We start from the raw sequence: 27,060 nt of genomic DNA on the forward strand, positions 1-27,060 counted from the left end.
TCTCTCTCTCTACCTGTCTCTCTTTCTACTTGTCTCTCTCTACCTGTCTTTCCACCTGTCTCTGTCTGTCCACCTGTCTCTCTTTCTACTTGTCTCTCTCTACCTGTCTTTCCACCTGTCTCTGTCTGTCCACCTGTCTCTTTACCTGTCTCTTTACCTTTCTCTTTCTCTGTCTCTCCATCTGTCTCTGTCTGTCCACCTGTCTCTTTACCTGTCTCTTTACCTTTCTCTTTCTCTGTCTCTCCATCTGTCTCTGTCTGTCCACCTGTGTCTTTACCTTTCTCTCTCTCTACCTGTCTCTCCATCTGTCTCTCTCTGTCTCTCTCTCTCTACCTGTCTCTCCATCTGTCTCTCTCTGTCCACCTGTCTCTCTACCTGTCTCTTTACCTGTCTCTGTCTGTCCACCTGTCTCTCTTTCTACTTGTCTCTCTCTACCTGTCTTTCCACCTGTCTCTGTCTGTCCACCTGTCTCTTTACCTGTCTCTTTACCTTTCTCTTTCTCTGTCTCTCCATCTGTCTCTGTCTGTCCACCTGTGTCTTTACCTTTCTCTCTCTCTACCTGTCTCTCCATCTGTCTCTCTCTGTCTCTCTCTGTCCACCTGTCTCTCTACCTGTCTCTTTACCTGTCTCTGTCTGTCCAACTGTCTCTCTACCTGTCTCTCCACCTGTCTCTCTGTCCACCTGTCTCTTTACCTTTCTCTCTCTCTCCACCTGTCTGTCTCTCTCTCTCTCTCTCCACCTGTCTTTCCCCCTGTCTCTGTCTGTCCACCTGTCTCTCTTTCTCTTTCTCTCTACCTGTCTCTCTTTCTCTGTCTCTCTACCTGTCTCTCCATCTGTCTCTGTCTGTCCACCTGTCTCTTTACCTTTCTCTTTCTCTCTCTCTACCTGTCTCTCCACCTGTCTCTGTCTCTCTCTCTCTCCACCTGTCTCTGTCTCTCTCTCTCTCCACCTCTCTGTCTCTCTCTCTCTACCTGTCTGTCTGTCTCTCTCTCTCTACCTGTCTGTCTCTCTGTCTCTCTCTCTCTACCTGTCTCTCTTTCTACTTGTCTCTCTCTACCTGTCTCTCCACCTGTCTCTCTCTCTCCACCTGTCTGTGGTCAGGTGGGAGCAGTTTGATAAGAACTACCTGAGCAAGCTGCTGCTGAGGAAGTCCGTGTACAGGAAGAGTGAGCTGTGGGAGGCCTATCAGAAGATAAACATCCGGGACGCCATCAGCGTCATCGACCAGGTGGGGGTGGGGGGGGGGGGGGAAGTCATTTTTAAAGTGCTCACACTGGTTCCAGGTCAAACAAATGTGTTTGGTTCCTACAACGGTTAGATTCAATGAAACAGGTCGCTGAAAAAGTCTTGTAAATGTCTTGGAAAACATGGGACCATTGTTGGACAGCTGCAATTTAGATCCATCAGACTGCAGCTGATGATAATTTTATTATTCTTCTCCTCATTATTTTCTCCATTGATCAGTTGTTTGTAAAAATTATGAAAATAGTGAGAAATACCGTTACAGTTACTCAGAGCCCAAAGTGACTCCTTCATAACTCTCCAACAGTCCAAAGCTCAACGTTAACAAACCTTCAAACCGTTAAATAATTAAAAGGAAAAGCAGCAGATCTTCACGTGTGTGAACCATTAAATGTTTTTACATGAAAAATGACTGAAACAATCAAAATAGTTGGTGATTAATTTTCTAACTAATCCTGTAAAAATCTGACTTTGTAAAGTACCTGTCAGATATCAGTAGTGAAGTAAAAAGTACAAGATCTCCCTCTGAAAGTAAAGTACAAGTACGTTTAATGTGTACTGCAGTACAGTACTTGAGTAAATGTACTTAGTTACTGTCCACCACTGTTGTTTCAGTTTGTTGATAAAGTCATATATTAACAGGCCACAGGGCTTCTGGGAAATGTGGTCTTCAAAGGGTGAAACAGGAGCAGTAAAAATACCTGATGGGACAGGTAATGATTTGACCTTTGACCTCTGTGTCTGTGTGTGTGTGTAGGGCGGGAACGTCCTGACCTCAGCCAGACTGTCTCTGCCCTCAATGGCCAGCAGAGCCTCGTTCCCCGAAGTCACCAACGTCACCAACTACCTGTGAGTCACATGACTTCTGTGCTTTGACCTACAGTCCGATCTCCATGTTATTAGCATCGTGATAACTGCGTGTTGTTGCCGTGTTCCAGGCGCGAGAATGGCAGCGGCGTGTGTCTGGACCTCCAGGTGATCGATAACGTCCCAGGAGCCAAAGTGGAGGAGGACAGCGAGACGCACCACGTCCTCGCCGAGAACCTGTACAAGCCCAGGAGACGGGTAACACAGACGCACAATTTGTTTCTCTGATGATACATGACAGTGACCTTGTTCTGTAGAAGAATGTTTGGGGTGAACATTTTAAATGCAAACAGTAAAAAGTCACAGATGTTCTCTGATTGGATAGTCCCACCCTACTGTCCAATCAGATCTCTTTATCTCCCGAACGGCCTGAATGACTCCTGCATTACGTCTCATCCAAATCTGTTTCTGGGAGAAGTTGCAGGGCCCTTGTAGAAATTGTAGGGTTCTTGTAGAAGTTTCAGGGTTCTTAGAGAATTTGTAGGTTTGTTGGAGAAGCTGCAGGGTTCCATGTAGAAGCTTTAGGGTTCTTGGAGAAGTTGTAGGGTTCTTAAAGAATTTGTAGGGTTCTTGGAAACATTGCAGGGTTCCTGGAGACATTTCAGGGATCTTTGGAGACGTTGTAGGGTTGTTGGAGACATTGCAGGGTTCCTGGAGACATTTCAGGGGTCTTTGGAGACGTTGTAGGGATCTTGGAGAAGTTGTAGGGTTCATAAAGAATTTGCAGGGTTCTTGGAGAAGCTGCAGGTTTCTTGGAGAAGCTGCAGGTTTCTTGGAGAAGCTGCAGGTTTCTTGAAAAAGTTGCAGGGTTCTTAGAGAAGTTGTAGGGTTCCCAGAGAAATTGTAGGGTTCTTGAAGAAGTTGTGGGGTTCTTGGAGACATTGTGGGGTTCTTGGAGACATTTCAGGGGTCTTTGGAGACGTTGTAGGGATCTTGGAGAAGTTGTAGGGTTCTTGGAGACATTGCAGGGTTCCTGCAGACATTGCAGGGGTCTTTGGAGACGTTGTAGGGTTCTTGGAGAAGTTGCAGGGTTCTTGGAGAAGCTGCAGTTTTATTGGAGACGCCGTAGGGTTCTTGGAGAAATTTGTAGGGTTCTTGAAAAAGTTGCAGGGTTCTTAAAGGAATAGCAGGGATTTTAGAGAAATTGTAGGGTTCTTGGAGAAGTAGTAGGGTTCTTGGAGAAGTAGTAGGGTTCTTGGAGAAGTTGTACGATTCTTGGAGAAGTTGCAGGGTTCTTAGAGAAGTTGCAGGGTTCTTGGAGAAGTTGCAGGGTTCTTGGAGAAGTTGCAGGGTTCTTGGAGAAGTTGCAGGGTTCTTGGAGAAGTTGCAGGGTTCTTGGAGAAGTTGCAGGGTTCTTGGAGAAGTTGCAGGGTTCTTGGAGAAGTTGCAGGGTTCTTGGAGAAGTTGCAGGGTTCTTGGACAAGTTGCAGGGTTCTTGGACAAGTTGCAGGGTTCTTGGACAAGTTGCAGGGGTCTATGAGAAGTTGTAGGGTTCCCAGAGAAATTGTAGGGTTCATAAAGAAATTGCAGGGTTCTTGGAGAAGCTGCAGGGTTCTTGGAGAAGCTGCAGGTTTCTTGGAGAAGCTGCAGGTTTCTTGGAGAAGCTGCAGGGTTCTTGAAAAAGTTGCAGGGTTCTTGAAAAAGTTGCAGGGTTCTTAGAGAAGTTGTAGGGTTCCCGGAGAAGTTGCAGGGTTCCCGGAGAAGTTTTAGGGGTCTTTGGAGAAGTTTTAGGGTTCTTGGAGAAGTTGTAGGGTTCTTAGAGAAGTTGTAGGGTTCTTAGAGAAGTTGTAGGGTTCTAAGAGAAGTTGCAGGATTTCTAGAGAAGTTGCAGGGTTCTTGGAGAAATTGTAGGGTTCCTAAAGAATTTGTAGGGTTCTTGGAGAATTTGCAGGTTTTTAGGAAATGTTGCAGGGTTCCTGTAGACATTTCTGGGGTCTTTGGAGACGTTATAGGGTTCTTGGAGAATTTGCAGGGCTCTTAGAGAAATTTGTAGGGTTCTTGAAAAAGTTTCAGGGTTCTTAAAGAAATTGTAGGGTACTTAGATAAATTGTAGTGTTCTAAGAGAAGTTGTAGGGTTCCTAGAGAAATTGCAGGGTTCATAAAGAATTTGCAGGGTTCTTGGAGAAGCTGTAGGGTTCTTGAAAAAGTTGCAGGGTTCTTAAAAAAATTGTAGGTTTCCTAGAGAAATTGCAGGGTTTTTGGAGAAGTTGCAGGGCTCTAAGAGAAGTTGCAGGGTTCTAAGAGAAGTTGTAGGGTTCTAAGAGAAACTGTAGGGTTCCTAGAGAAGTTGTAGGACAGACACAGTGTGGTGCGTTAGCGCAGGTCATGTTAGTTTGAGATGTGTCGTGTTGGTTCCGTGCAGACTGACAACACACAGACCTGACGCCTATGTGTTCTGGTGTGTGTTGTTCACGTGTTCTGGTGTTGTGTTCAGTACCAGTCCCACTACAGCCGTCACTTCATGCCTCTGGGGGAGAAGGAGCGGCAGGACCGGGAGGTGTTTCAGAGGAACATGAAGAGCCGCATGGAAACGTTCAAATCCACCCGATACAAACGACACAAGAAGGAGAGAAGCCTGAAGAAGGCAAGAAACATTTCCAAAGTTTATTCATTCAGCTTGGTTCTGTGGAGCAGAGGTTCACTTCAGGGTATGTTCTGTGTTTAACACCAGCTGAGAACTGAAGCTTCACATATCACCAGCGAGCTGGGAGGACGCTGGTCGCTGGTCAGAGCAGTTTGTGTTCTTACTGTTTCACCACATGAATAAATTAGTAAAAGAGTTTTATTTATTCACCTCACAGAAAACAGTGATTACACTGGCTGAACGCCTGGACTCAGCTTCTTACAAGGAAATCCTAAGCACATCGTTTAAAATCTCATTTAATTACGTGAAAGAGAGATGGACACCAGGTGAATAGAAGTTAAATGTGTGCAGCAGTACTTCAGTATTAGAAGAGTTACAGCCCAGTTCCCCCAGCTGAGTCCTGGTTTTACTGGGAGACTGATGAACAGAGGTCAAAGGTTAAAGCTGAGCGGTTCCTGTCAGTGTGTCCTGATGTGTCCTCACACACACACCTTTAACCAGCAGCTTCCCTCTTCGTCAGATGATTCTCTAGGCGAGGCAAGTTTATTTGTATGGCACATTTCAACAACAAGACAATTAAAAGTGTTTTACATCAAACATAAAAGCAACCGAGGGAAATTGAAAAAATAAAACACATTTTAAAAACAGGACAGTAAAAGTTACAGCGCAGTGTACAATCAGTGCACTAAAAAAATGAAAACAGGACGTTACAGTGCAATGAAAGGTACCAATCTAGGGGTTTAAATTAAAATCTGGGAGTTTGTTCCAGATATACGGAGCATTATAACTGAACGCTGCTTCTCCTCGTTTAGTTTTGACTCTGGGGACAGAAAGCAGACCTGCCCCAGACGACCTGAGAGGTCTAGATGGTTCATAAGAGAAGCAGAAGATCAGAAATGTATTTTGGCCCTAAACCATTTAGTGCTTTATAAACTAACAGCAGGATTTTAAAATCAATTCTTTGACATACAGGAAGCCAATGTAAAGACCTCAGAACTGGAGTGATGTGATCCAACTTTTTGGTCTAAGTGAGGACTCGAGCAGCAGCGTTCTGAATCAGCTGCAGCTGTCTGATGGATTTCTTAGGAGCCCTGTAAGGACACTGTTACAGTAGTCGAGTCGACTGAAGATAAATGCATGGATAAGCTTTTCCAGGTCCTGCTGAGACATAAGTCCTTTAATCCTTGATATATTCTTCAGGTGATAGTAGGCTGACTTTGTAATTGTGTTAATATGGCTCCTCAAATTCAGGTCTGAGTCCATGATTACACCAAGATTTCTGGCTTGGTCTGTGGTTCTTATCATTACTCTAAAGACTGAAGGCCGGCTGCAGGTGAACTGACGTGTTTCTTCTGTCCTGCTTTCAACAGCACCGAGGATCCGAGGCCAAGGACGACGGCGACAAACCCAGACGCAACGTCAGCTGGCAGGACAAAAGTAACTCCGCAGTTCTCTCCCTCTGCCCCCCTAACATGATGGACCGAGACAGTCCACACAGATCCAACACATGATGAACATTAAACTACACAGGATTCCCAGGACCATTACAGACATAAAGAAACTAGATAATTATCCCAACGAACTCCATCATTCATGACAACACCCACAGAAATATATATATATATATATGCGCACTGTATATCTGAGTGTTATGGCCCGGCTGAGAGGCCAGAGCAAATAAAGGAAACCGCACATACTTTGGTTGTTTAACCAAAAAAGTAAAACATTTAAATAAGCAGGTGAATACATGAGAGCGCAGCTGAAAATGACCTCAAATATTTATAATAAACAGTCATGTCCTTCAGCAGCCAGCAGACAGTATTCAGTGTTTTAGGATAATGTGATCACCTTCACAAAGATCTTAAATCCAAGAGGCTCCTGAAACACAGGTGAGCGCACAGGTGAGACCTGATGAACAACACGTCAGAGGAAAGGCCACTTCCAGCTTTTTATTTGCTTTTTTCTTTATTTTCTTTCTTTTTGCTTCAGTTTCAGACAGTTATTTAATCCCTTTTTATATTTTATAAATATATTAGATTGTTGTTTACTTTACATGTTAGTACTGAAGATAATCAAGATAAAAAATCTCACTGAGTGAAAGCATTTAAGGAGGGTTCATAAAAGCAGCATGGCAGAAACGAGGGGAATCGTGTGATTGGCTGTTCCTGCTCCAAACATGTGATGAATCATGTGATGCAGGTAGAGGGTGATGTCTCTTCAGAGCTTTCTGAAGGCTAATTGTTAGACCTTTGATAAGAATGGAGCCAGATTAAAGCAGAAAGCAGGTCAGCAGGGAACAGGGTCAGAACTCAGGCTGCAGACTGACTGCTGTTCACCTCCCCTCTCTGGCTGAAGGAGGGATCTTTCGTCGGGCTGTGACTGCAGATTATTGTCATCTTCATCATCATTCAATCCACTGAGTATTTTTGGGATTGTGGGATTATTGAGCTGCTCTTCCTGAAGGAACGAAGGTGCTGCTGCCTGTGCAGGACTAAAGTTTAGTGACGCCCTACAGACGTGAACAAGTGTTAATGCTCAAACTCTGTTAGTCCCCTCGTGCACGTGATGCTGCCTCCGACACAAACGAGCTGTAGAGCTGCAAAACGTGTTCCTAAAGTGATATTGTGTGTGTTCAGATCCGGTGACCGTCCCTATGGAGTCTGAGGAGGAGAAGGGTGAACATTCAGACCCTGAGAAGGAGGAAGACGTCGGGATCACCTTTGTAGCTCGCAAGGTAGAGACGCCAAAACAGCGACCCAAATCAGGTAACCACACACACACAGATATCTCACTCATTGGCTGCCCTTCTCCTCAAACGTTAAAGTATGGTGGCGCCCTCTGGCTGTCAGGTAAAGCAGAAATAAACTCTTTTCCCATCAGGCTTTGTGACACCTGAACATGAAACACCTGTGTATGAACGGGCAGCAAAGTTTTAAAGAAACTTTTAAAGAAAAGAAAAGGTTTCCTGCCACCAGAGGATCTGCTCTTTCTTTCCCACTCGTACGTCTGACAGCACAAACAGCAGCTGGGCCGTGTGATTAAAAATGAGGCTCAGAGAGAAGCGACTGGTGTCGGACGCTGCTGCTGGGTGGAGGGACGCAGCTGACGGCTCATATAAAACTCTGCTTGTGTTAACATGTTAATTTAATTCAGTTTCATCTGAGGGTTTGCTCAGTCTTGGAGAACAGGTGATCATGTCTGCTGAGGAGGACTGTGTTTCATGACATCAGTGTAACTCTGCTGCCCCCCAGTGGCCAGGAAGACTAGATACTGCAGCTTTAACAGATCAGCTGCGTTTGAGATGACAGCGGCTGACTTTCGCCTACTTGATAGTCTCATGTGAGGCGGGGAATGAAAACAGCGCCATCAAGTCAGACACATTCTACCTGCGTGACCTTACTGTGAGCGGAGATCAACGACCAATCTTGCTGCATTTTTCTATGCAAATCCTGCGAGATCAAACAAAAGTGTGTGGGGTTTGTTTTGCAGCCCCCACTTGCTCCTGTGAGGTTTTAATGTCACATGTGACATGATGACATTTCGCAGCGCCACAATTTCTAACCAGCATGCATCACTTTAAGTCAGCACTGCATGAAGTCAAACACACCTAGGATAAGCATCCTGAGATCATGTGACTGATCATGTGACTGTGTTTCTCTGTTGTCCCTCCATCAGTCCCAGCAGCTCTGGATGGGTGTCAGAGTCCCTCAGCTGCCCCGTCCTCCTCGCCCCCCAGTGGAGACAGCCATCTGCCGTGGAAGGGCAGCGTGGGCTCGCCTCCCCCCTGCGTGTCTGTGGAGGCCACAAAGATCATCCCTGTGGACCTGCAGCAGGCCTGGAACCAGAGCATCTCCTCCCTGGAGAGCATCTCCTCCCCGCCCGCCCCCGCCGAGCCCATCCACCCCCGGGTGAGCAGCCTCGCCAGACTGGGAGGCCCTCGCCCGGCCTCCTACACCCCTCCGGGCAGCATGGCGGGCAGCACCTCCTCCATTGGACCTCAGGTGTTGCAGGGCTCCTTCCGCTTCCCAGAGAAGAAGGAGGAGGAGCAAGAGGAGGAAGGGGGAGCGCTGCAGGAGTTGCAGCCTCTCATGTCGTCTCTGAGGCCTCCCGGCTCCCTGCCGCCGCCGCCGCCGCCTCCCAGCTCAGGGAGGAGGAGGAACCCCTGCGTCTACCTGAGGAGCCTGGTGACGGCGCCCCCTCCTGGCAGCGGCGAGCCGCACAGCCGGGGCCCCACCCAGCTGTAACGACAGATCCCAGATCAGTTAAACATCCATCGCCTGCAGAGCAGGACCTTCAGGACACCTTCACAGCAACGCACATATACACACTCATCAGGCGACCTGCGGCCTGCCACACCGTCCAATAGGAAACCAGCTCACTAAGCCTCCTCTCCGTCAGCAGCTTCCTGTCCACCCGATGAAGGCTGCGCTGGTCATCCTCTGTCTCACAGCCACATGGTTTAATGATGGAGGCTGACCCATCCTCCCCTCCTGTGTGTGCAGCCATGTGACCAGACTGCAGGGGTCAGAGGTCACACATCACCAGCTCTGATCCAGATGTTTCAGCTGACAGGAATGTTTTACATGTTATTTTATAATTATATAATTATTAATGTCCACAGAGTCTCTGCTGAGATCAGCTGTTGACTCCTGCTCCGCACCTCACTGGGTCTTTTTAAACATCAGCGCTGTCTCACTTCCTGTCAGTCACCTGACACACAATAACAAACACCTGTCTGTGTTATTCTGTCATTACTCCGTCATGTTCAGAATCAAACCAGCAACCTGTCTGACTTCCTGTCTGTGGCTCTCAGCTCCGAGCCCATTGGTTCCTCCTGAAGGCGTAAATCTGTAAAGAGGTCATGTTCTGCTCATTGTCAGGTTTCATCGTTTTATTTAGGGGTTGGACCAGAACAGGTTCGCATGGTTTAGACTGCTCACAGCTGCAGCTCCTCTTCTCACCCTGAGTGTTCAATGCTCCGTTTTAGCTGCAGAGTGAAGCATCTCACTTCTATAAGCTCCCAAAAAAAGAGCACATGCTCAGTACCTAGGTAAGAACTACTAGCCAATCAGAAACAGAGTAGGGCGACTCCTGACAAGTCAGTAACCACGTTCAGCCGTACATGTTGGAACCCGGGTCTGATCCAGAACAACCAGAACCAGCTTCAGTACCTAGACTGGATCAAGAGTTTCAAAGTGGTGAGTTATTAATCTGTAACATTTTTCTTTGAACTGAGCTCTGTCGCTACATCACAGCAGCAGCTTCATGTCCTCAGACTGCCTGGAGGGGCTCTAACCTTATTAGCCACAATAGCTGCTAGGCAGCATTATGCTGCGTGTAACAGAGTGACGCTGAGAGGTTACTGAAGGAAAGGCTGGACTACAATCCAGCTGCGGTCAGTTCAGGAGCAGAGTTTTCTGTGGGAGATGGGAACTCCCTGGACAAATAAGACAAAACACTATAAAAGAATGGGGAAAAGACAAAAAGCAGAATATGACCTCATTAAAACTCCTCACAGATTTATAGTTTCATGTTTAAAAGGCTCAGTAATTTTCCTCAAACAGCTGCTCGCTGTAGTTTCTATCAGACAAACAGGAGGGAATAGAGCATCTGTTGGAGACTACTTTCAGCGGCGGAGCTGTAGTGAGTGTTTGGGGGCAGCAGGACGGTGTATGTGGGACAGAATAAACTACAGTGTGTGAGTTCATGGTGATGAAGGAACATGAGGAAGGAGTTCACTACTGGTTTGATCTGAACACGAGGTTTGATGACGAGAAAGAAAATGTAAAATATCCTCAGACGGATCAAATCTTCTTTCTGGTCGTGTTGTTGTGTTCAGCAGCTCCCACTGATCCACAGATCCCAAAATGTTCTCCTGGCCCACTGATGATTCACTTCACAGTTTGGGGGCGCTGTTGGGCTCTGTGACAAAATGCTGAGAGCATTCATGGACAGAATTGTCTTACTGCTGCTGCTCTGCTGTAGATCTTTATAGGACAAACAGCGCTGATCAATTCTTCTATAATTAGTGTGTAATCAATCTTAACGACACCATCCTGCTGCAGGCAGACACTGACTGATGGATAAATCTGGCTTCTCGTGGCTCCATCACATCTTCACAGCTGAGAGAAGTGCTGCAGTTTAGGCCGTGTTGTAATAAAGCGTGATGATCCTTTAATGAGTGAAAGCTGCTGTCTGCCTCACTTTAAACTGAGCTGACAGTTTTTTAAAGCCTTATGTCTCTGAGTCAGCTGTAAACATCCACACGTCTATTTATTCTGTCAAAGCTGCTCATGTAAAATCTAACTGTATTTTGTAAATCTGCAAATATATCCAATCTACAGAGTAGTTTATTTTGACTGACCAAAGTGTGAATCAAAGAGCATAATGAACATTTACACGTCGTGTCTATAACTGCCTTACTCTGTCGTGTAGCTGTGTGTGTGTAGGTAACGTCCAATCATCAGACCGTCCACAGGTTTATATTTCCACCAGCAGGTTGTGTGCACACTGAAGACGTTTCTGTGACGCCTTCTTTAGTTTTCAGTCTGCTGCGTTGCTTGTTTCGCCAAAGAATCAGCTTGCCTTAATGTCAGAGCTGCTCTCACTCCGTCTGATCAAACAGTCTGTCTCTGCTCAGTGTCTAGTCCAGTGTTCATATCACGACACCAACACGTGCTGTTAATCCCTCCGATGCCGCGTTCAGGTCACGTGGGGCATCAACAGGAAAGAGTTCCATGTTTGCAGCTGATTGTTTCCATCATCAGACAAGATGGCAGCTGTCCTGCTGCTGCTGCTGCTGCTGTTGTTTCGATACCAAAACCAACTCTTACTGGCACCAACAAACCCAATCAATTCAAAAGAAATCCCACCTCTCTAACATTTAAATAGATTACACTCGTATTACTGGTTACCAACGAGGTTAACTTTGGGTTTTATAAGCTTTATTAGATCTGAGCGTCTGTGGCGTTTAGTGCAGAGTCCGATCTGTCAGAGCTTCCAGAACAATCCAACCTTCCTTGGATGCAAAATGAGAATTCTGAAAACCTGACCAACCACGTGACATGAACGCAACTCAAAGGAGCACCTGCCAGGGAAGAAGTCGTTCCCTGTGTGGCATCAGCAAAGTGAAAGAATCATCCTGTCTGAGATCCATTCAGGGGTTTTCAGAAACTTAGTTTCGCTCAGTTCCTGGAAGCCTATGAGATCATGATTATGTTATTTGATCCCACAGATACTCAACAGTCGAACCGAGACAGCATAATAGTTCTGTTTGACACCAAATACACACAGAGGTTTGTCCTCAGGTCTTTTTTAGTTTCTCACTGTAGGAAAGTGTAAAAAAGCTAAACTTCCCCCAAACTGCTGAACTGTCTCTTTAACCCAATCACGCACATTTAGGCTGTTCTATGTGATCTCCGTCTGAACCCCGCCCACCCGGGAAGGCTCCCTGAAAACCTCTGGATGAATTCAACAGGAGAATGTGGTGGTTAGTCTTGTTTCACAGCTCTGTTCCTGCAAACTGCAGCTTCCTGCTTGGCGCTGGCTGCTTCCCCCTGCAGGTCACTGGAGCCTCACACGGTTTTGTCGGCTCTGCTGCTGTTGGCCTTGAACTCCTGTTGAACTTGACTATTGAATTGATGAAGTAGAAGTTGAGCTGGTGTAGCAGGCTGTTGGTGGTGTGTGCTGCCTTTCTTGTTTGCTCATTGTAAATACTGTAATAACAGACAGCAACATGTTGTAGCTTGCAGAGAAGCCCTTACACTGTACAGATACCTGAGCTGGAGCTGACACCAGACCAGTTGTGAGGTGGGGGTAGCTGTCCTGTTAATCATCTCTGTGGTGTTTCAGCTGTCAGCGGCAGATGCTTTAATCACTCTTTATTTCAACACAGACACAGGAATGTTCTGCACAGCGTCACGTTTGTTTTTGTCTCCGAGCTCTTTGTTTAATCTGTGATTCAGGTTGTTGTGTGGAAAATCAAATGAAACCAATTTGTCTTTGTGCCAAATGTTTGTCAGCTTGGGCTTCTGCCCAGAGAACTAAAAGCCAATAAATGTGAGGTGTGTTTTTCTGAATGAACACGGCTGACTGCTTCTTCACTACCATAAGTGTTTCACTTGTACTTACTCTATTTAGTGAGACTTTTTACTTTCTCTCCAGTGTGTCAGAAGGAAGCATTGTATTTTTACTCTATCAGATGTCTGGAGTTATGAGTTAATTATGTACTTGCACAGTGCAGGTTTGTGCTGAACAGGTGTGGTACCATTGGTTGCACAAAACATCACATACCACCTGTGGTGACCTGAGCAGACAGAGAAAACATCATGTACCAACAACAACAGACTAACACATTCAGCACTGAAGACCTCAGTTCAGTTTAGTAAAACAAAAAGACAAGTCACAGGAAACACCTGTAAATGAATTTGGGATACACCCATTTAACTGGATCAAGGAGTCTGTTGTCCAAACTATGGTACGCAGCTGGCTTACTGCAGTCATGATTCAAATCAGTTGGGTATCAGACCACAGCTATACAATATTAATTAATTATAATTACTTACTTTAAAACTTGTTGAATAAATAAATAAAGGACACCACTCACATTTAGGAATTCACAGGTTGTAATATTCAATGGTGAAATAAATAAGTAGTGGTGTGGGAGTCCTCCCCAAGTAATTTTTGAGCATTAAACATTCTGGAGAAATTTTCTGCACCATTTTATTGTGGAAATGTCTTTATTTATATGAAGGGACACAAAAGCTGGCAGGTGACAATTCAAAATATAAAAATTATAACAGAATTACATCAGAGTTCAGCAGCTTGAGTTCTAAATTGAAGTTACCTTTTTTTTTGGACAATGCACATTTATTTAATTTGCATGTTTTCTTATTGTGCAGTTAAACTTTCTCAAAGCATTTTCCTTTGTTATTCAACACTTTTTTAACAAATGCTTTCAGAAAGCGACATGTCCCAGTGTGAAGGACACAAAAGTTCTCTCTTTGCAGTTTTCATATGAGGCAGGTCTAGTCCAAACTCTTTTCCATAGATTATTTACCCAACAATTCCCAAGATAATAATCATTTAATATTCAGTTTGAATTGATTCCCCTGATTGTCAAATCAAAACAAAGATGGCGGCCGGAAGTGACACAACTTCGCGTAGGAAGCGAGAAAGTGACGAAGGTTTGAATGAAAATAAGTGTTAACGGACAGAAAGATTAACACAGAAACACGAAGACTAAATATGTAAATGACAAAGCTAACGAGCGCCGAGCAGTTTGTACCGGCTGAACTGAACCGGGCCGCTAAACGTCCATCTCACGGAGGGTTCGGTGTCCCCGCCGGATGGTAAGTGAGGACACACCTGCAGGGTTCAGGGAAGTCTGGCTCGTTAAACCGATGCTAACAACACGTCGGCTAACGTTAGCATTAAACCACCGGCAGGTAGCCGGTAACGGCTGGAAAACGTTAGTGATGCTGTTTGACTGCCCAGATAACCTTCACCTGTTAGCTGCTAGCTGCTAGCTGTTAGCATGCCCAGGTGTGACTGTGACGGCGGGAACTGCTAGTTAGCATGTTAGCTAAGCATGTTAGCTGATGACAGAGCGAAAAGTTTTTACTGTTGCCTGAGAAGACAGGTTAAATGTTACATAACTTATGAAAGTAAGTTATATAGGCAAGTTAATTATGCAGAAAAGTTATATAAGAAGGTTTATTATGTAAGGTTGTTAAATACCAATACCTTATGTAATGTTAACTAACCTTAAGTTAGTAATGAAGTCATTTAAAAATAAGTTATATATGTAAGTTAACTATGTAAGTTAAAATTAATTGTAAGTTATGTAGGTAAGTTAGTTTTTAAGCCTCTGAGTTAGCGTTGAATAGCAGAATAAAGTTTAACCAACAATTAATAAAAAGCAAAACTTTATTTAGTCTCTAAAGTTGAAATAGTAGTGAGCGGTCTGATAACGGAAACCCTCACCTGAACAGAGGTGAGGGATGTAGTCTAGCAGCTTAGTCCACCTCCAGCCATCCCCAGGTGTGTGCAGGTGCAGGACAAAGCAGACAGCACAGCTGGACTGCTGTGACCTGGGGCACGTGTGTTTATTAATCCATCTTTTTCTGTTTTTATGATTCATATATTATTTTATTACCACTGCCACTTTTTGGGGAAACTGTTTTTTATGTATAAATGAAGGAATGATACTAAAGGAGTCTTGAATCTTGACCTGTAGACCTGCAGAGTGCAGAATGAGCTACCATCAGTTAGATGGAGGAGGAGCAGCTCTGGAAATGGCTGTTGTTGACCTTCACGTGGCTGTAAAAGTAAATCATATGATAACAACTGCATTCTTTACTTGTGGAGTTCTTTGATCAGAGCTGTATTGGCTGTAAACAGTTTATCTTTCTGCCATCTTTGATTTTTATCTTAATTCAGAGGGAGTTGGAGGAAGGAAATGGCTCCATATTTAAGTGACTGTTTCACCTCAGGACTCAGTTTTAGTATATATTTATTTTCCTGCCTGGTGGTCTGACTGACACGAAGCGTCCTGGAGCTGTGAATTTCTGTCGTCGCTCAGCTTCCCTGCAGCTACGCGTTGTGTAACTCGTCAGCTCTGCAGCAGCATGTCCTGAGCTGTCTGATGAATGAGGTAGCAGGAACTTGGGGAGGATCAGTTCAGCGCTGACCGCTGGGATGTTGGGCTGCTGATGGTGATTGTGCTACTGTGGTTTTCACATTGTGCTTAGGCATAAACGTACTGCAAATACTACAGTGTTAGAGCTAGGCCTACTGTGTGAACCATATACTAAACTACTGACTTAGTGTTTCTCCCTCTGGCATTACTATTACGCTGCTGCACTCACCTGGCCATCACGTCTTGTCACATGATTTTTTTTCACCGTATGTAAAGTAGTGTCCTGAAATCACCACGAGCATGCAACGTGACGGCCTGAACGTCAGAAGCCTTAGCTTTCCGCTGGATAAAGAATGAAGCTATTGTTATGGATGCACTGAAAGGAAAATTCTTGGCTAAAACGAATATAATGAGAAAATTTGCCAAATACCAAACAAGTGCATTCACATATTTTCCTTTTATTTTGCCTTTTTTTTTTTTTTTTTTTTACTATTGCATAAATTAATCAGTCAAAATGAGCGTTTTCCTCAGTGTTTCTCACAGGATGTGGAGAGACTATGGTGGGGGGGTCCGGGGCCCGAGAGGGTCCGGTAAAGTAAATTACATGTGTCCGTTTACTTTTAATGGACACATGTAATATGTTTTATACTTTCTGTGAATATAATCCAATTAATCTTATTTCCATCCTGTACAGACGCCTTATTTTGGAAACCGGACGTTGTCGCATGTGTTTCCTCCTCGCGCTAAATTCATCCAGTCCGACCCAGTTTGATAAATAATGTTGTATGTGGTTCTCGTACGGCGTAACATGAAGACTTCACAGCCTCTCTTCATACTAAAGAGACAAACTGACAGGTTAAAGTCTCTAACCTGCCTGTCAGCTCGCTCTGGGCCAGTTCAGTTACCGTAAAGGCTGGAACACATGTGCATTCAAAATGTAGGCATGGCTAGCTTAATCACCTTCTCACAGACGAGAGACAGAAACACTGGAAGCGGTTCTTTTCTAAGAAGTCATCCACAGATGGAGTGGATGTGCTGGGAGACAGTTCAGCAAACGGCTCGGACACTTTAAAATGCTTCCACACTGCTGACATGTCAACGTGACTGTTTGGTAAAATTTATTTGGTCTTTTGACTCAATAGGCCAAACACAAAAAGTGCTTATTTGCTATTTCCGGCAGATTAATTCAGTGGCCAAACATTTGGTGCATCCTTAACTATTGTAGTTTTAAATGTAGATGGATTTCAACAGGATCATGCAAACAATGATCGTGTTTAACCGTCTTCAAACGGTTAGGAGATAGAACAGCAGCTCGCAGCCTCTCTGTATAGTGATATTAAAAGAAACACTTCATAAACGATTATTGGTGTTTGGGAGGACACGCTGGCATGTGTCTGAGAAAATGTCCATGATATTGTTCTTAAAAAACGTTAAAGAATTAAATTTGTCCAGTTTTAGGGTCACAGGCCGAGGTGACTTTGAAGGCCAGGTGACCAAAGTGTTTACTTTTAGAGTATTTAGTTGTATATGGTTAGAGGACCACGTGTTAAACACAGAGGAGGAGCATAGTAGGAGGTTTTTCAGATATGGTGGGGGTCGAACCCAGGAGGGTTTTGGAAATTAAACTGAAGCAGTGAAGTTTTCGTCTAGTATGCAGGGACGGCCAGCCTATGGTGGAGTATAGATTGCACTGATGGGTTTTTAAAGGGGCATTGGTGGTAAATCGGATGGCGAGTGGTACAGAACATCTGAAATAAAATACCTTACAGACTTTATTTTGGTAATTTCCATGATATTTACAGTTGACTCCATTTTTAAAATCAAATTCCTCGATTGCGTCCGTGTTTTTCACGTCGCAGAAATCCCCGGTCCTGGACCTCCAGCCCTCAGTGGGGTCTTCCAGAGTGTTTTGCCCCTTCAGAGGTGGAGGGTTGCATGTAATGGAAACCCCACCTGTCCTGCACACACGGAGCGTGACACATCTGTTTTCCAGCAGCTGTTCTCAGATCTGTGGCTGGTCTAAGCCCTCAGCTGTTGGTGTTGCTCAGAGTTTATCCTCTGAATCACAGCCTCGCCCTGCTCCCGGCTCCGAGCCCCAGCGACGGCACATACCGCCCGGGCGGGTTTACTGCGAGGCGTGAACCTCCCTCCGTCAGAAAGAAGGTTTTAAACATCCTGAAGCTCGGCAGCAGGTTTCCTCCTGCAGGACGAGCTGAAGCCAGACGATGTGGTCCAGAGAGAGACAGTAAGTCTGTGGATGTGCGGTATCAGTGTGCCGGGTTCTGGACTGGATTATGTGTTGGTCAGCAGATTAACAAATCACTCCTCAAACTGCGTTTAAAGAACCCAGTTTTCTGGCTGAGAATGAAGAGCACTGTTTTGGTATGGTAGCCTTCGTTAGCGGAGCCACATCTGAAGAACAGGAGAGTTCATTCAGTCTGAACAACAGTCCACAAACACGGGGTTCAGTTTGGAGAGAGATGAAATCCAGCAGACTGAGAAGCTGGAACCAGAGTTTCACTGGTTATCAGAGTTGTTATTAGTTACCTGTGTGATTAGTTATAGATCTTGCTTGGGTTTGTCAGTGTCGGCGTGTCAGTCCATCCAGGCTGAAATATCTCAACAATTATCAGATTGATTGCCATCATTTTTTATTAAGCTGCCCATGGTACCTCCTGATTACTGTAACGACCCCCGCACTTTTTATTTATCCTGTGAAATATCTCAACATCTACCGAGAGGACTGGCACATGTCGACTTTATCAGTGTCAGTCCTCAGTCGTACGTCCCAGTCAGCAGCGACGGCCTGCTCGGAGGACTACGGCTGAAGTGTGGTCGTATTCTGGTTTCTATAGAAGTGCTGAGGGAAAGATCTAACGAGTCCTTAGCTTTAGCTCCTAGCCTGATGTGTGGACTTGAGAACGAGGAACACATGCTGTCTGTCTGACTTGCTAACAGTTTGTAAAGTGAAGCTGTCAGTGTGCTGTAAAACCTCCACATGTTGTTCTGCGGTTCATTTAAAGTCCGGTAGTCATAAACTGGTAGTAAACGTGTTGAAACGCTGCAGACTCCTGCACAACACTCCTCTGTGTTTCAGACTCACTGCGTACACTTTATAACAGCCCTAATGTTGATGTGTTTTCATGTTTCCATAAGGTGTTGGCTGTTATTACATCAAGTGCTGCTAATCTCAGGCCCCGCCCACACTACTGAGTTTTGGTTTTAAAACGGAGACCTTTTACTGCGTTTGCTCCTCCCGTCCTGAAAAAAAGAAGAACAGAGAAGTTTGAAAACGCTGCTGACCCCGTTTTTTGTTTTAAAACTCCAGAGAGGGCAAAAATGGAGAACTTTAGAAGCGATGACGCAGACGGTCACGTTTGGCTTCCTGATTGGCTCTTATCAGGCAGTGAAAGCAGAAACACGATGATGCTGACAGAGTTTTAGTTTTGGTGTTTTTATGAAAATATGCTGTACTGTGAAAATAACATTTATACACTTGTACTGTGTATGTCTCCGTATTTACTTTGCGACAACTCCCAGTCTGTTTTCCGCCGCCACAGTCTCGCGGTACATTCGGTAACAGTCTCAGCTCGTTATTGGTCCATGCAAATAAAATCTGGTTCTTCGTTTGTAGTACTAAACATGGATGGGGCCTTATTTGTGGTTTGCAATAGAAAGCTTAATAAATACCCAAACTACTCCTATCACTGTCAGTCCTGCACAGAGCGGGTGAGGTGGGCTCTCTGTGAGACGCAGTTTCCCTCAGCCCTGTTTATGAAAGGGATCAGACGTGTTCATGCTGAGTTAGATAAAGCATGGCTGGGTTGTTTAGAAGTGTCGTTAAGTTTGGAGCAGAGATCATTCATCCCGTGTGATTTAAGGGAGAGGCACGCTGTCATTAGCTCCCTGAAGGCTCTGCTTTCCACCTGCAGGGCTGTGATTTTCACTCTGCGTCTTCCCGAGCTGCAGGCCTGGACTTGAATCACCGTGTCAGAGAAGAGGAACAAAGACTGTCCTCCCGGCGAGCACGGTAAGCGATGGATGCAGGGTCGCAGTCTGTTTTTGTTTCTACACAGCAGATAAATGGATGTAATGGTTTGTGTAGGCTCACCTGGCCTGGTGGGAGTAAATCAGAGGCTGATTGTTGGGTTAGTCAGACTGCAGATAAACAGCAGGCTGAGGAGGACACGCCCGCTCAGACTCTCTCATTCAGCCTCTCAACTCTCACTCTGCTGCTCCGGCCTCAGGTTCTCTCTGAAAGTTTCTACAAACATTCATATTTACTCATGTGGCAGACGCTTTTAACCTAAAGAGACTTACATTTGAGGAACAGCATACAAACATCAGTAAAATAAGAGATCTGCAAGTGACAATGAATACTAGTAAGAGCTGTTAGCACTTGTCAGCATCAGTGGGGTAAATAACTCCGGGAAGAATTAAGAGTTAGAGAGTGGTGTCACAGATGAGAACAGGGTCTGATGCTGATTAGTGTGAAGGGAAGGCGGAGCCAGGCAGCGTTCGTTGGAGGAGCGCAGTGGCCCAGAAGCAACGTAGGCTTGGATTGTGGAGTTCAGGTAGATGGGGCAGACCCAGTAGTCTCTTTGTATGCAGCATTAGGGACTTGGATTTGATTTGGGAGGCCCCGGGGAGCCAGTGGAGAGTAATGGAGTGACATGAGTCCTTTTGGGCTGATGGAAAACCAGACTGGCTGCTGAGTTCTGAACCATTTGTAGGGGTTTCACCGCACAAACGCATCTGATGTTATAGAACATGATGTTTTGCTGTAGATGAAACTACCCAGGAGGATCTGAAGGAGTTAAAATGAGCTCAACCTTCAGCATCTACAGCAGTAAAACCCAACATGTCACTCACTACTCCAGGGTGGAGAACACCAGGTACAAGATCAGACTCTGTACACGTGTTGCACATCCTGATGGTTACATCATACTGCCGTTTGTAAAAGAGAGGACGCCGCGACGTCAGGAGCTGAGGTAGAGAACGAGGAGACATTTCTTTCGGATTTTAATGGACAAATAAAGTCTGTAGTCATAGTTTTATTAATAAAATAAACACTCGTTCCCTGTTTATATTTTTGTTGCCTATTGCAATAATCACTTATCGGTAAGCAATCCCTCAGCCAGCTGGGAGGTCCTGTCCTCTGAAACAGAGGCCCCGGACCAGCCGGCCAAGAAAAAGCTATTCTGTGAGGGCTGCGTCCGGCCCTCCTCCTCATTGGCTGTCTGTAATTTGTTCTGCGAGGTGGAAAACCTGTTCACATTCCTCTCCGATGAGTCGTGTTGTCGCTCAGAGAGCTCCGAGCACTCGGCGGTAATTTTCCATCAGAGCAGAGCGACGCTGTCGATGCCTCGTCCCCCTCAGCTCACACAGCTCAGTAATTATACAGAAGCAGACACAGGCAGGCCCACCGAGGCAGGCTGGGTAATCACCGCTCTCCATTCAGCCGGGCTCAGGCTCTGCATGTGACTGCATGCTGGACGTCCCGTCCTCGCTGTCATCAGAACACATACAGGCTGGGAGAGCTTTCACTGAGACGTTCACACATGTACACTGTGCTGTTGCATAAGACGACGTGAGCCAGAGATGCACACAAAGCAAACAGATGAACGTCTAATCTGATAAACAGTGTTTCACTTTATACAGTAAACAGCAAATACAAGTAAACCTGTTAGGATTTACAAATAACTCCACAAACAAAGATGTGAAGTGCCAAGAGAGCTCAGTGTGAAGCAACTTAAACACACCTTCACCACATCAACCTCACACACACAGCGTTTAAACACCACTGAGAAACACAGTTGACAGCGGATTCGCCGCTCTGAGCACCAGTAAAGTTATCTTGACAGAGACCGTAGGGACAAGTATCGCTACTCGATGCCTCTATGGTATCGAAAGACAACAGCGCCGAGTCCGTGCTGATTTTAACAGCCGCAGTGTTCCTCACTGTTTCTCACCACAAGCTCGGCTTTCTGTTGGTTTCATCTTCTGGGATCATTTAACACGTCTCTGTACATTTTTATTTGCTGTTCCCATCACTTGTCACTGATCGATCGCTGCGTTCCATCACACCAGTTCAAGCTTTTGTGGCGCAGCAGCTGATTTTCCTGACGGAGCCTCCGGCTGCAGCTGCGGCTGCTTCAGGTGCAGCTGCTGGACGTGCAGCTTCTCTTTACTCTGAGAGTCTTTAGTGTAGTTTAGTGACTTCTTTAAACAGACTGACTCGTTTTTGGAGGTTTGACTCACCACTAAAGGAAAAAACACTCGGAGATCTTTCACATCGAAAGTTAACAAAAAGAATTTCCACTGTTTACTTTCAACACGAGCATCAAAAAGTTGTTATTTTAGTTTGATTAGTTTAAATTCGTTTCCCACAACTTATTTTGTCACTAAACTGTTTCCTCGTCTCTCATTCACATATAAAAAAACTCCCGAGCTGCAGTCTTTCCCCGTATATAAAACTACCTGTGAGGATGAACTAATCAGGACGAGCAGGATCTGATACAGTTTCCCAAAACTTTTATGTAGCAGTTATTTAAAACAAGAAAAAATAAAATAGATCACGTTGCTTGTCCATAACAACAGTAAAACTAATAATAGGTGACCAATCAGCTACTACGGCTTCAACAGGTGGCATTTTATGAGAGGTATGAATGAAGTACTGTTGGTATCGGTATCACTGTAAGGGTACTGGTTTTGGTGCAGGTATCGTAACATTTTAAATGATACCTATATTTCCTTATTGATCGTCAGATCTCGTGTTTGGATCTAAAGCAGCAGTTAATCCATCTCTCAGTGCTTCCTGTAGAAACGTAGCTGGGATCATCTGAAGAGGCTCAGTCCTCCGGGTCGTGGTGATAAAAAGCGGTTGGTTCGTTAGCGCTCCTGACTGAAGAAGGAGAAACGTCTTCAAGTATCTTCAGCCCAGTCCAGGTGCCCTTGATTTAACCCTCCCTGGATTGTGTGAGCTTTGAGTGATCCGTTGCCAGCCGACCCCGCTCGCCCTCCTGCCCTCGACCTCCTCTCTACATATTCAGCAGCCGTATGAAAGGAGGCAGCTTTGAGGCCCCTGAAGCTGCAGTCGGGTTGAAGTGTCTGCTTCAGGCAGCCCTCCAGGGAAGCCTGGCGGACACCTCAAAGGTTTGGATTGTAGGCAGACTCCACAGGGGCCCCTTCAGAGCCAAGGTTCACTAGACTGATGCTGTTTTTAAATGACCAGCTCCAACAACAGAACAGCGGGACAGAGTATGCACTCACAGAGAGTTAATGCAGACAGGAAGCTGAACGGCTTCATAGGTGGTGTGGTTCAGACCTTCATGCTCAGGAGGAACTGTAGTAACACTGTTAGTGCCCGGCGTAAATGAGCTGGTCCAGAATGTGTTGGACCAGAACAGGCTCTATGAACCAGTGAAAGAGCAGCAGCGCTAGTCGTGTTTCCCGCCCTTAACAGCTGACACACTGTCTTAAAAACACTAGTTGACGATGATGCATCACATGATCTGGAAGAGAGTCACTTTGTCACCAGGTATCTAACAGTCTGTGTCGACACAAAGATCTGGGACCTGCAGCAGATTACAGAGAGACCTGGAACTGGACACATCAAACTTTTTAAAACCGGGCTTCTGTTCCTTTCTCTGTGGCATGAACTGATCCCGTCTGCTCGTTGTCAGTTGTGTAATTGTTCTGTGGTAGAGTTGGACGTCTGCACTGCATTAACAAAGCCGACATGATGTTCACCTTCACAGGTACATTTCTATAATGTGTGGAACTTAAAGGTGTGATTATCTCCTCGCGGTCCGTTCTGTGTGCGCTGAAAAACAACCTGGCGTTTGTGCCCTGGCTCTGTAGATGCTAAACATACGGACACACGGCGCAGTTCCAGCCATGATGTGTGTGTCTGTAACGTTCGATGAGTTCCCCACAGACTTTCAGCTTTTACTTCACCAAGACCTGCTGCTGCTGTCATGTCAGCTGTAGCAGCAGGAGAGCTGTGAGGATCTCAGTCTGGGGCTGCTGTGCTGTGTCCTCCGTGCATGTTAGCGTCATGTTAGCTTGGCAGCAGCAGCTGTAGCCTCGTTATGCTAACCCACAACTTAGCTACATCCCTTCCTGTGTGTGTATTAATAAAATAAACACTTTGGCAGTAATGTGAAGTTAGAGATCTGCTTTAAGTGGGCCAACACCTTCAACCTGCTACGCACGAGAGCGTGAAGCGTACCCTGCACGTGTGAACATATAGCGACACATCTGTGCATTGTGGTTTGCTCGGTTAGCTTAGCTCTCCTCATCTTGCGGCGACCCCTCACTGTTGTCTCCAGGCTGATCTCTGAGTAGAACAACATCTCACATCAGTAACGGATCATTAAGTACTTGGGCCTGTGCGGTTAACGGCGCGTCACTGTGTTTACTTTCACCCTCTCCGGCCAGCAGTCATTAATCATGGCTGCTGCAGGGTGATGGAGGAGTTCCACCTCTTCCTCTTGAGTCTTCAGCAGAGGGTGGAGTGAGGCTGTCGACACTCATGCTCCGTTTGGCTGAATCCACACATTCCTGCTGCAGGACCACACAAAGTGACCTGCAGCACAGAGCCAGGGCTCTGAGCCCAGGCCCGGCTGCTGCAGTCACAGGGCAGTTCAGCTTGTTGTTTATATACACACTTCAAGATGGTCAAAAGCACCAGAAAGTGTCAGGTTGAAGCCATTACGTGTAATAAAGTCAGAACCAGGTGAAGCTCATGATGTGATGTCTGGTTCTGTGCTTGTTTGCAGGTCAGTTTAATGCCGCTTAATGAGAAGCAGCCTGCAATTATCCACCCTGGAGGAGCATCTGCATAAAGAGGTAAGAATCAGGAACCCAACACAGAGAGATAACGGCCTCTTTAAGAAGATCAGACCGTTAGATACGCAGTTCAAACAGGTACACAAAAACCAAAATATCCTGCAACATGTTCCAGCCTCCTGACGAAACCCTTCAGGTCACTTTGAATTGATCCAGCTTCACCCACACAGCTGTTATCCAAAGTGTAGGTCTTTGTTCTCACTGTGTGACTAAAGTATTTGTAATGATCCATAATAAGTTCAGCTTGTGGCCAGTCAGCTGGAAGGTTAGAAGAACCAGCAGGAACAGAAACACTTGTTCCAGATGGGACGCTGCAGCGAAGGGGGCGGTGAGATTTAGAGTGAATCTGCACTTCCCAGTTCCACCTTTTTGTGTTCCGTCCGCATTACGTTATCACTTCAGACATTTAGGAAATACATTTAACATTTGTGAATGAATTCAGAACCGTCTGCATATCTGCGATATATTTCCCCACCTAGAGTAAACGCTCCGTCAGTACAGGAGGACGCACCAGACAGAAGTCGTGAAGCTCATGTGTTTACGTTGTTTTGAGATGTATTGTGTTGTTGTTTTATATGTTTGATTGTGATATTTAAGTTTATAAAGTAACCGGATCGTGGCCGGTACCCGGCCCACCTAACATGATCAGTATCGGGCCTGTTACTAGTCAGCGTAGGGGGCTGGGCCTTTGGGTGTTGGTTCTAGCGCACAGCGGTACTGAAAAGATCCAGTGTGGCCCTGAGAGAGGACGGGACCCGCTGTGGATAGCTGGACTCCTGTTTAGATGGCAGTCAAAGTTACGGCCTGTACTGCAGCTCCCCGTGCGACGCCGCTTATTATTCATTAATTCTGATTCCCCCTCGTGTCGTCTCCCCAGAGACCCTCGGCCCCACTAAAGAGCCTCAAGGTCAAAGGTCACTGGTGTTAGGAGGACCAGCTGCCACTTAGTGTTAGCAGATACAGCAAAAACCCACCGAGAGGAAGCAGCTCATCTGTTTCCTCCATGAGGCGTAATAACGGTTAGAACGTGATATTGTGGCACTGAAAGTGCATTTCAGTTCCAGAGCAGCTGTTTGTGATGCTGTGGTGAACGACCTCAGCAGAGACGCTGTGACCCAGGGCTCTGCGATATGACAAAAAAAATCATATCCCGATATAGAACATTTTTGTAAATTCAATGAAATATGTCATTTCCAACTAGAACTCTGGATATTTCTCTGTATTATAAAGGCGGGCTACGTCACCGTGACACCAACACCATGACAAATGTAAAGACAGAGTGAACAAGGACACAAGTAATGTAACTAAGGTTAGCTAGCTCGCGGGTTAGCAAACTGACGCTACCTGCTGCTTCAAAGCTAACATGAGAGGACGGGACGGTCCAGAGCAGCACGGCAGCTCCAGACAGCTCGCTCATATGAGGCCGTTAAGTGAAATGACTTTTAACATGAAGGCTGATAACGTGGCGTGCTCGTGCCGTGCCGTGCTGCCGTCGGTGCACAGGGATACTTTCGCTTCACAGCACGTTGTTGGGTGTCTTTCTAAAATACTCCCAAACTTCAGGTGGTTGAAGGCGACTTGAAGTTGGATATTAGTTTTATGTTGGACATTCGATAGATGTCGACGCACGCCAGCCGGCAGCTTCCTGACTCTTGTGTGTCCAGGCTAGGGTTGGGTATCGTTTTAATTTATCGATTCTGGTTCTACTCATCTGCTTCTGGTTCCAACCCCTTCATCACAGATCCTCTTCCTCCTCCCCTTCATGGCTAAAGCAAAAGGAGTCTCTGTCCTAGAGCGGCGTCTCATCTGTAGCCATCGTTGGTTTCCCTTCAGTATAAAAGGTGAACGTCGGCTCGCCTGTGTTTTGTACCTGAGACGTTGCTGCTGTTAGCGTCAGCTGGATCTGGGGCGTCATTGCTGCTGGGAGAGCCCGACACGTTGAACACGGTGAAGCGTTCCTTCAGATTCACGCCGTGTCGAAGGAAACGCTTCGTCATGTTGGAGCCGCTTCCTCCCTCGCACCGAACCTCCTGACTGCAGCTGCTGCAGTTTTTTTTAGTGAAGCTGAGCCAAACTTTTGAGTGTTTGCTGCGGCCCGCCACGGTCCAGGACTCTCGTCTTCACGCTTTGTTGATGTAACAAATGAGGCGACGTTAGGTCGGCGTAGCAGCTGCAGGCAGATCAGAGACACTTTGATGGACTGTAAAATGCAGTTCAATCAGGAGCTGAGATATGCAGGAAGTCAGGAACCGAGAAGCAGAATCCAAACGCACGGGTCTTAACGAGGCATCTGCAACCATCTCAGACCCACCTTTGAACTCGAAGTGTGCAGTTTATTTTGATCTCTTTCCAGAGGCTACCTACACATTCACACTGTGAGCGCTGCAGACTGTGATGTGGTGCGTTCAGCTCTCATTGTTACCATTTGGGCGGCCTTGTAAAAGTCTAATACGGCCGTTTTTCCTGCCACCCTGTGCCCACTGCGGCCCAGCTGTGTGTGGTCACAGGGACACTGGACCACGCCGGGCTCTGGTGTCGGCTGTGATGCTCGTGAATGTCTGTAAACGGCGCCTGGAGCTGGTCAGCAGCCGGCTTCTGGAGTGTCCGATGAACACGGAGGCAGACTGATCCGAACAGCGCTGATAGCAGCAGAATATCTAATGTTTCAGACATGGGGAGTTGTCTCAGATTTCTCTCCGAATCCCTCCCAGCTGCCGTCTGATGAAATAAAAACATCTCGCTGCAGTTCAGGTGTTTTTCTTTCTTTTCCTGGTATGTAAAGTTTCTGTTGTCCATAGACGTGGTGAGGGATGTTTGACCCTGGGCTCCTTTTTATAAAAGCTCCTGAAACCACACTGAGCAGTTTGCAGAATAG

General features: G+C 45.9%; 1 protein-coding gene and 1 long non-coding RNA gene across 3 annotated transcripts in view; both read left to right on the top strand.

Annotated features, from left to right (window-relative positions):
- slc9a5 (solute carrier family 9 member A5) overlaps positions 1-12,775 on the top strand; it is a 34,758-nt gene extending 21,983 nt beyond the window's left edge. Inside the window, exons 10-16 of the mRNA XM_046033089.1 lie at positions 1,102-1,228; positions 2,000-2,091; positions 2,181-2,307; positions 4,544-4,693; positions 6,064-6,130; positions 7,330-7,458; positions 8,369-12,775. Coding sequence (XP_045889045.1) covers positions 1,102-1,228; positions 2,000-2,091; positions 2,181-2,307; positions 4,544-4,693; positions 6,064-6,130; positions 7,330-7,458; positions 8,369-8,937 — 1,261 coding nt within the window. The 3' untranslated portion in view covers positions 8,938-12,775. The remainder of the gene's footprint in view (positions 1-1,101; positions 1,229-1,999; positions 2,092-2,180; positions 2,308-4,543; positions 4,694-6,063; positions 6,131-7,329; positions 7,459-8,368) is intronic.
- A 1,035-nt stretch (positions 12,776-13,810) lies between these two features.
- Positions 13,811-27,060, top strand: part of LOC123958579 — a 35,471-nt gene continuing 22,221 nt past the window's right edge. The window contains exons 1-4 of one of the 2 annotated variants that reach the window (XR_006822124.1): positions 13,815-14,043; positions 19,265-19,362; positions 24,116-24,185; positions 25,252-25,261. This is a non-coding gene — a long non-coding RNA (uncharacterized LOC123958579). Of the gene's footprint in view, positions 14,044-19,264; positions 19,363-24,115; positions 24,186-25,251; positions 25,262-27,060 lie in introns of those variants that run through there. The other variant, XR_006822123.1, reaches the window with a different exon arrangement.

This window comes from Micropterus dolomieu, linkage group LG20 (genome assembly GCF_021292245.1).
Source record: "Micropterus dolomieu isolate WLL.071019.BEF.003 ecotype Adirondacks linkage group LG20, ASM2129224v1, whole genome shotgun sequence".
NCBI lineage: Eukaryota > Metazoa > Chordata > Actinopteri > Centrarchiformes > Centrarchidae > Micropterus > Micropterus dolomieu.